The following is a 9,979-nucleotide window of genomic DNA, read 5'->3' on the forward strand; positions in this document are numbered from 1 at the left end:
CCTTTTTGATCGAAATCCCGTTTTAGAAAATGTTTTGAATTTGCTAAGAGATCAGTAATGTACATTTATTTACTGAACACGATTACTTTATTACATGAATACTCCAAGTGTTAGAAATAGCAGGTTTCGTGGATAAATAGTCACAGTGTAGTTCAGTATTAGCACAGTGTGTTCCCTCAGTTCCCTTGGGAAAAAGCATCCCTGAAATCCCCACATATAAACACACACACACAGTAAACGTTACACAGCATTCCTTTAACTACAAAATGGACGGTTTGTTATTTTCAAGATTGTCACATGCATTTTTACAACATATAGTGAATGAAATGTGACTGTCCATGGGACAGTGAAAGGTCTTATGAACTTTTTTGACCTGGTCATGCTGTGGATGTCCTGAATTTGCTTGGACGTTTAATTGAGTGAAAATATGAAATGTAAATTCAGCCTCTCTTCAAAAAATCTAGGAATACTTTACCCACCCAGCAATTTTTACAGTGTTTGTTCACTGGCGAATCAACATGATGACCGGTGTTGAATCTCTGTGCCGAGTTCTCCTTGGACCATGAAAGTCAGATGTTCCCTTCACATGTTACTTTGTACAGGGAAAAAAAGAGGACATATCCTTTACTCACCATCCATAACAACTTCATCCATAACAGGGTCGCGGGTACACGAGCCCAGCTCAGCTTGCTGGGTGCAGGGATGGGGACGTTGATGTGAAAACCGACTAGACAGTATTAGTACTCTTACTACTAATCATAATAATTATTAGGTTTATAATAACAACAACACTTCTTATTGTTATTGATGTAATTATGAATGTGCTAGTAGCCTAGCGGGTAACACACTCGGCTATGAACCAGAGGAGCCAGGTTCAAACCCCACTTACTACCATTGTGTCCCTGAGCAAGACACTTAACCCTGAGTGTCTCTGGGGGGGGGATGTCCCTGTAACTACTGATTGTAAGTCGCTCTGGATAAGAGTGTCTGTTAAATGCCACAAATATAATTGCCTGAAAGCAACAACTTTTATTTGACTCTTGACTCCCTTTTTAAATATTTGCATTTTTTTACTATTGCCAATTTATTAGGGATTGTATACGAGCCCTCCTGGTATTTCCATGCGATGACTCAAAACCCGCAGCGGCTGGTGGAATCAATTTCGATGTTGCTCAACGTTGTCCCAGGGCGCTAATCAAGTTACAACTTGGCTACGACGCCCACATCGTTTCCACCCACAGCACCGAGTCTGAGGTCTGAGTGTGTTCAGGTGGGCATGGGCCTGCTTGGTTTTCCCACCCAGACATGCAGGTGGCACAGGGCTCAGGATCAGCCACACTATATTGTCCCAGATCTCTCAGCCATGTGCTGGAGTGGGTTCTGACAGATTTGACGTTAATGTGACAATCACCAGCACCAGGAGGCAGGATTGGTCACCAATTAGAAGTGAAGTGATTGTCATTGTGAAACACTGCAACACAGCACACGGTGACACAACCATATGTGTCCTCTGCTTTTAACCATCACCCTTGGTGAGCAGTGGGCAGCCATGACAGTCGCCCGGGGAGCAGTGTGTGGGGACGGTGGTGCCATCGGGATTCGAATCGGCTACCTTCTGATTACAGGTCCGCTTCATTAATCGCTAGGCCGCGACCTTGGCGTTATTAGCACAATGATCCAACCTGCTGAGCTAACCGGGCACATTTCAGAAAACAAAAAAAGTAAAAAAAAAAAAAAAAAAAACAAAAAAAAAACGCGGTGACGTAGAGGACGGGTGGGCGGGGCCGGAAGTCGCGTCCCGCGTGGGTGGGCGTGGTGATTAACGCGCTCCGCCGAGACGCGGTTTCAGTCCCGCCGCTGCGCGCCGACGGACCCGCACCTCCTCCATCACGCCCGCCGCCAAGCCGGTCACGGTTTCCTCCGTTTATCGATCAGTGGCGGCGAGGATGGAAACCTTTGAGCAGTAAAAGCGGCGCGATCTGCGGAACTTGTTCGCTGTGATGAATTAAACGCCCGTTTTCAGAAAGTAGTGCTCGGGAGGAGGGGACCCGCTTTTTGCCTGCTCGTTGTTTCCCGACCCGCGCTCCAGGATGACCTGCTGGACCTGGACTCCCCTGCTACTCCTGGGATGCGTGGCGTTCTCCGCGGGTGAGGGTGAGTGTGTGTGTGTGTGGGTGTATTTTTTTGGCTGGATGACTGTTTAAAAGTTGTTTAAAAAGTGTGTTGCGATCCCCCAGTTTCTTCATTGACGTATTTATGCGCAATTTTCTCAGTTTTATGAAGAAACTCATGAAACCTTTGGAGGATGTGCTTTTGGCATCATGCCGTAAACCATAATGATAAGTGCACCATCTGCAGAAGGGCACTCTGAATGGAATTTTTCAGTGGCAGGCGGTGTCAGCCAAGCCTTATATCACAACGCTTTGTCTCAAATATAAAACCAGGAGTAACCTCAGACAGTTAAAGGTCACCCGAGGTAATGTTTTCCTCGTCCCCTCTGATCTTCATGCTGCTTCCAAAATCTCTGCATGTCTAACCGACATCTCATCTTGGATGGCAGCCCATGAACTCAATCCCACCAAACCTGAACTAATATTCATTCCAGCAGATACCTTCACCACATCAGGATCTTGCTATTTACCTGGACAACTCGCAGCTCTCTCCTTCTGCAACAGCCCGCAACCTTGGGGTAACAATAGACAACCAACTCTCCTTCTCGACTCACATCAGCAACCTTTCCCGCTCGTGTAGATTCCTTCTCTACAATATCAGGCGAATCCGCCCTTATACCAGATACTGGTTCAGTCCTCACGACTGGATTACTGTAACTCCCTTCTAGCTGGTCTACCACTATGTACCATCAGGCCTCTACAACTAATACAACATGCAGCAGCACGACTGATCTTCAACCTTCCCAAAGTCTGACTGAGTAGAGTCATGTGACGATTTGCAGGAGGTACGCGAGGAGCTCCCGGTCAGGGCGGTTTGAGAGGAATTTGGTGGTCTGTCCTTCATCGTGACTGCGTGTAGGCGGGTTCTGGTTTCCATGATTGTGAACGTGTGAAAGCAGACGGTTGCGTTTGTGGGTTGACCTAAAGACATTAAGGAGAAGTGAAAGTGGACGTGTACTTTGAGAGCGGCAGGAGGAACATGCAGGGTCTTCCACTTCTCTTATTTCTGTGTCGGGTTTCAAATATATGTCCCGTATTTTCTTTTTTGATGAACTGAAATGATCTTCTCGATTTCTTTTCTCCAGAACGGCCAGCGCACAAAAATGGGATTGTTGGAGAGGACGTCCTTCTGCCTTGTGCCTGTACAAAGGAGCAAAATGTAACCTGGCAGAATAAAGCGGAAAACGTGGTGTACGACAGCAGAAGCAATGAAGAAGGCCGCGGATACGTAAACCGAACGCGTCTGCTGCTGAATAATGAGGGTGGGAGATGTTCACTGCTGCTTCGGCGCGTCTCGGTGGCTGATGAGGGCACCTATGTCTGCTACGTTTTAAGCACGGGCGAAAGAATTGTTAAAAAGCAGGAAACTGTCCTCCGTGTCTCCGGTAAGAAATCATTCCGTAATCATTCCTGTCCATTCGTGCCCAGACAATTCCTCCAAATCTTGAATTGCCCGACGTCCCTCTGGTCCACAGCAAAGTACACTGTGACAGTGGAGTGTCGGCACGGTAACAGCTGTACGTGTAACGCCAGCGGAGGATACCCAGAGGCCAACGTTTCGTGGTGGCAAGACGGACGGCGGCTGGAAAACCAGTCCCTGATGACGTCCCAACGGCACGAGGACTCCAAACTCATCGACCTGTTCAGCACCCTGACCGTACATTCCAATTCCAAATGCGTGCGGTGTGTAGTGGAAGCACCTTTTTACAGCGCCGACGGAACATACTGTGGTACGTACAAAGCTGTACTGCAGCACAGCACGCGGTGACACAATGAAAGGCATCCGCTGCATTTAACCATCACCCTTGGTGGGCAGCCATGACAGGCGCCCGGGGAGCAGTGTGTGGGGACGGTGCTTTGCTCAGTGGGACCTTGGCGGCTCGGGATTCGGACCGGCAACCATCTGGTTACGGGGCCACTTCCTTAACCGCCAACCACTAGGGCACTAGGCCGACCACTGTACTCTTCACAATATATACTCGTCAAAGTCACTTTTATTGTCAATTCTTTCACATGTACAGGACATACATAGAATTGAAATTGCGTTACTCTCAGAGCCATGGTGCATACAAGTAACATTAAAATACAAACAGTAACATTAAATACAACCATAACATTAAATACAAAGGTATAAAAAATAAGCATAATATCTAAAATTTAAAAACACAATATACACTTCACAAATACTTTAATTAACTTTTTTAAAGTGGTGTTGTTGGGGGGCGTTATTTTGATCTTTTGTGTGTGTGTGTGTGTGTGTGTGTGTGTGTGAGAAAGCTCAAGCTTCAGGGAAAATTCCCTCGATTGCTTTGGTTTGTGTGTGAACCATATTTAGCACAGATGGCTTCCACAGAATCGCGGTCAACTTCGCTACTTTGCCCATAAATTGGCAATCAAATACACAAACATAAAAAAAATCTCAAATGTTCTTCCCTTTACTCTCAAATACGGTTCACAAATCTGTGGTGACACGGTTGACGTCTAATCACTTCCGCTCACTAGTGGTTCAGATGCACCGCTGAGGAGGACGTGCACCATGTCAATCATTACACGAAGCCTCGGCTATAAAAGATTCCTGAGTCCTAGAGCAGGGGTCGGAAACCTTTCAACACTCGAAGCGCCATCGCAAATTTGTTTTGAATTTGATTTTTTTTTTAATTTTGAATTCTGTTTTTACTTTTATGCAATGTACAAAAAAAAACTAAGCTAGTATTTTGATTGTGCAATTATTATTATTTATATTCGAATATGCGTGTAGAAGCCGACGATGAGATGGATGTTTAAGTCAGGCGTGAAAAAAAAACAAAAACAGCCAGACATGTTCGGGGAAAACAGGAGATCTGGTCACCCCAACATAGCGGCGCCAGGCTAACTTTACACAACTTACTTGTCAACTCTAAGTCAACATGTGCAATATACTTAATATTACAAACAACGGTTTACTCACCCCAAGAGATGTCAGATTTTGAAACTCCGCCCTAATGTATCTTGATTAACAGCTCTGGTGGGGGTGGCCACCACGCACATATGCATATATGGCACTTGCAACGCATTTTTGGAAAAAAATGTAAACATGTTGCATTTTAATGTTTCAAGATCACGATAATCTTGAACTGCAAAAAAAAAAGAACTGATAAAAATTCAAAGGGAGCCGCAGTGTAGGGATTAAAAAATAAGAGAACGACATATAAATTCTTAATCGAAAAAGACTCTTTGTCTTGGTTCAGGTCGAATTTGTGAACAGGAAGCTGAGCCAGTGTTTATAGCTGGGTTTCCGTGTGTCATCCTTTGTGAAATGATTACCATCGCGTATTGCCTCACCACTTGGCACTCATAGAGCACAATACAGCACGTCCTCATCAGCAGTGACCAGAAAACATTCCTGAAACCTAATCCTAACTTCTGTCTTTTATAACCTTTGCCACAAACAACATTTTAGTTTTTGTCTTGTGAAAATAAATACATAAATATATATTGTTTTAGATCCTGTTGCTCCTGGATCATTTAATCAAGAATCAACGGTCCCCACAAGTGTGACGGCTGTGATCTTGGTCTTGGTACTTGTGGTACTGCTGGTGCTGATATACAGATGGTACAGAGGTAGAAAGGTAAGATGTTCGATTCTGAATCCGGTCTTTATTATGTTAAGATATAATAACTTTATTATGTATTATCAGTAGTCATGACGATCATAGACATCTTGATGTGTCAAGCGTTAGCAAAAAGGATGCTGATTTACTGTGTCACAAAAAAACTTTTTAGGGACAGAAAGTAGAATACTCACATTATTATCATTATTATTAATGCTAATAACCAACATTGTTTTCCCCTCTATCCATATAGATCAAAATGTGTCCCACCAGACGCCCCAGTGATATAATTTAGCCAGCGTGTCCCAACCAGAGGAAGACGGCAGCGCCCAGCATGGTACGGGCAGCGTTATCTGAGCCCCACCCCATCGTTAACGGAGGACTTTGCACTGAGCTGAAGGCCCTCGGTATGATACTGAGGTCTACACTTGACTGATGTCACAAATGTACAAATATTGTCGAGCACTGGAAATGTACAATGGAAGGACTATATAGTCTGTTGCAGCATCTGCAGCTGGGTCATCTTTACCGACATTTTCAGGGATGCGGAGTTTTAAATGTACATTTTATTAGCACTTTGTGTAAATATTGTGTATATAGAGACCTTAAAGTATGTTAAATGTACTTTAGCCATGTTGATAATGTAATATTGTGATCATATAAACTCCCTATGGGATCATTTTGAGATCCTATGGGATCGCTTATTAAATTTCATCTTTTGCTACGCTACTCTGATTTGTTTTTTGTGCCTAGTTTGTCACAAAAGTCTAAAAATAAACTTGCTTCTCTGCTGTTCTGAGCCTAACTGAGATAATGTGATTTGGGTTAAAATTGTTGCTTTTTGCATTTTTATGTGAACTACATAATGCACATTTTTAAAAATGTGAAACCTGATTAATTAATGGGTTAAAAATGTCTGGTGGAAAGACCCATGTACTTTTAGGACAGATTTTATTATACATTTTATGAAACTGCACATAGATTTTATGATTCTGTATGATACCTTGTTGATTTTTGCATTTTTATGTGAACTATATAATGCACATTTTTTAAAACGTGAAACCTGATTAATTCATGGGTTGAAAATGTCTGGGGGAAAGACCCATGTATTTTTAGGACATGACATTTTCATGTGGGTTTTTTTTTTTTTTTTTTTCTCCAAAGCCACCACTTGGTTTGTGCTTTTTGGAAAAGAAAGAGTTGCGTGTTGCATAGACAATTTTGCTTGGTCAAATCCAGTTTCCAATTTTTCAGCAACCATTTTTCAGCAACTTTTAAAAGTATATCAGAGTCAAATTAAGACTGTACCACAATGTTGGCACCTGAGCACATATTTCACATTCCACCTTCTAGTCAAATTAGACACCTGTGTACAAAGGTCATGTTTTTTTTCATAAACATTCTATTCATGTCTGAATGAGTTTCATTTCCTAAGTGGAAAGTTTAGAGAGATTGTTCAGGAAAAAGGTGATAAAATGTGGTTTTGTGGAAAGGGAGGAGGAACAAGTTTTTTTTTCTTTTCTGCCTTAAGCAACTCCTGTTTTTGTTTCCTTTAAAAGTCGCCTCCTTTGGTTTTTAATATACATGACTGTTCTATTTTTGTGTGAAATTTGATGAAAATAAATGATGAGAAATTTCCATGAAAATGAGATAATACTATGATTATATGTTTTTTGATTATGGCATTCACAATCTGTTTTTGATTTTGAAATAACTTGCAGTTTATTAATAATCCCTCAAAAATATGTATATTCTCAGTTAGTTCTTTCAAGCATTCAATGCAAAAGACACAAAAAAATGCATGCAGTTTGCCACAAGCTTCCTCATTCAACCGACAGTCTAAAGGAACTTTTTTTCTGCTCTGCACCCTTGATTTCTGTGAATAAATGCGGCTTCGCTTATTCATTTTAGACAAAAAAAGGAAATAAAATTTCCTAAAAATCACACATACATCAAATGTCTTGTGTCTGGACAGAGATATATGGAGAGACTGGAATGTGCTATGAAGGCTGAGAAGACTCTGCTTTCACGCCGAGTGGGAATTTTATGGAATTTCCAAAGCTGTGTGTGTGTGTGTGTGTGTGTGTGAGAGAGAGAGAGAGAGAGAGAGAGAATGCTTTAAAAGAGAGTGAGTGAGTCAATGGTTACATCATTGTGACTAAGATTGTGAAAGTACAGTGAGCCTATCCAGCTGTAAAAGATTTAAAAGATATGGCTACGGATGTCTATGGATTTATACTCAATCAACGAGAAGGGAGCTTTATAATTAAAAAAAAATTATATTAAACATCTTTTTCCTGAAAAAAGGATATATGGCACCTCAGTGCACAAGCTGGTAGATCCAGCAGCTAAACATGCAACTGTAATCATGCCATTCTGATTACGCAACTGGCCAATGTTTTTCAGTGATTATTAGAATGACCAAGTCCAGTGGTTCACACCTAAACAGAGACAGGGACGATGTTGTGTTGGAAGAAGGAGTAGAGCAAGGTTCTTTCCAACCATCCCTTACCTGTGACTGTGGGTACCCTGCGTGACCAATCATATTAAGATGTGGCTGTGTAGACCAGATCTGTCTCTGCAAGCCTGTGCCTGTTCTGGAATGACAGACTTTTAACTCAGATAATGCAATTTTTTCATTCTGAAAAGTTTTGATTTACCTGTTTTCCATTAGTTTAACATGAAAAGATTAAAGCAGAGAACAGAGAAGAAATTAAAATGAGGGATTCTCTTATCTCATGTAAATGTGCACATCAAAATGTTCAATTACATTTGAATCAGTATTTGAACATAACTTGTCATATATCAGTCAATTGCCATTTTCTTTTGTTTCTCTATGGGGCCAAATTTGACTACTAAAGCAATCTACATGGAATAAAGATATGCATACTAGATATACTGTCATTTGTTGACTAATAAGACTAAAAAGCTACAGTTAGGATTGGTACAATAGCTGCATCTATAGCAACATTTCCTACAATTAGTTAAAGTAGTAGGAAATACAGAAGGCCTGCAGCACATCTAACCATAACCAGCTGGCCTGACTGACAAGACTGGTTAGATGAAAATGTTCTTAACTGGCAGGTACCTTCTAGGCATGTGTAAAAGCAAACATTCCTGCACACCAATAGTACATAAATTCTTAAATATACAGTTGATTTTGAACCCCTCGAATTACACCTTGCACAGAAAGTGAGAGCACATTGCAAATGCACCTCAACAATGAAACCGTCAAACTGGTTTGGAACTGGTAATTCCGGTTATTGATTTAATTACACATGGAAAGTTATATTTTCCATCCAGATTTACCTTGTAAACAAACTGACTAATAAACTTTGTAAGCTTATGGTTACATTTATGCAATCATGGGTGGTAGTAGCCTAGTGGGTAACACGCTCACCTATGAACCAGAAGACCCAGGTTCAAATCCCACTTACTACCATTGTGTCCCTGAGCAAGACACTTAACCCTAAGCTGCTCCAGGGGGACTGTCCCTGTAACTACTGATTGTAAGTCGCTCTGGATAAGGGCGTCTGATAAATGTAAATGTAAATAATGCATGGTGTATAATTATTATATAATGACAATTGCCACAGTTAGTGCGAAAGGCCAGCCAGTGCCAGCAGGGTGACATGTGAACTACAGTAAGTAGATGTCTAACATTACAAGAAACCCACTATTTCCTCATCTTAATTTACAGTTACACTTACAGGAGACGCAACTCAATCAGTTAACTTTTGCTTTTCCAGCAACAATAGTGGTAGTAAGTTGAGTTTGAACCTGTGATTTTGTGATCTACTGGCTCATAGACGAGTGTGCTACCCACAACCATCCCTTAAACACTGAGTTGGTCTGGTTGGGGTGCAGCAAGATTATTTCTTTTATTTCGCATGTAGAGAAGATAATGTAGCGTCCACGCAAAGACGAGACACAGGGCTGAATTCAGAGCCTTTATTTAACTGCTGTTGGTCGCGGTCCTCCAGCTCCAACTCCCACGCTCACTAAACCGGAAGTATTTTACTTCTGCAAACAGGGCGTGTCATTATGCTACCCCAAAACTGAACAACAAAGACCCTCCCCATTGGCTGAACACACTGCTCCAACACGTTACAATACGATCAGTGCTAATGGAAGTACGTCCAAAGAAGGCTCAAAAAAGGTTATTCCAATAGCAACTGGACTTGTTTTGGTTCCTTGACAACGTTTTATCCTGCCATT

General features: G+C 41.8%; 1 protein-coding gene across 2 annotated transcripts; it reads left to right on the plus strand.

Moving 5' to 3' along the window:
* The first annotated feature begins 1,835 nt into the window (after nucleotides 1–1,835).
* Nucleotides 1,836–7,434, plus strand: LOC114797017 (CD276 antigen). Of its 2 annotated transcripts, none has more exons than XM_028991605.1 (5): nucleotides 1,836–2,148; nucleotides 3,257–3,556; nucleotides 3,647–3,901; nucleotides 5,655–5,779; nucleotides 6,015–7,434. In XM_028991605.1, exons 1-5 carry the CDS (start codon nucleotides 2,091–2,093, stop codon nucleotides 6,054–6,056), a joined length of 780 nt encoding a protein of 259 aa, XP_028847438.1. In that variant the 5' UTR covers nucleotides 1,836–2,090; the 3' UTR covers nucleotides 6,057–7,434. The 2 variants fall into 2 exon arrangements, with proteins under 2 accessions (XP_028847438.1, XP_028847437.1); XM_028991604.1 differs by having other exon boundaries at nucleotides 1,836–2,154; nucleotides 6,015–7,433.
* The last annotated feature ends 2,545 nt before the right edge of the window (nucleotides 7,435–9,979 follow it).

The sequence above is a fragment of the Denticeps clupeoides genome, chromosome 9 (assembly GCF_900700375.1).
Source record: "Denticeps clupeoides chromosome 9, fDenClu1.1, whole genome shotgun sequence".
NCBI lineage: Eukaryota > Metazoa > Chordata > Actinopteri > Clupeiformes > Denticipitidae > Denticeps > Denticeps clupeoides.

Coding starts and splice junctions, on each gene's coding strand:
- LOC114797017 (XM_028991604.1), top strand. CDS start 2,091: ATGACCTGCTGGACCTGGACTCCCCTGCTACTCCTGGGATGCGTGGCG. Junction 2,155..3,256: donor GGCGTTCTCCGCGGGTGAGG/GTGAGTGTGTGT, acceptor TCTTTTCTCCAG/AACGGCCAGCGCACAAAAAT. Junction 3,902..5,654: donor CGCCGACGGAACATACTGTG/GTACGTACAAAG, acceptor ATATTGTTTTAG/ATCCTGTTGCTCCTGGATCA.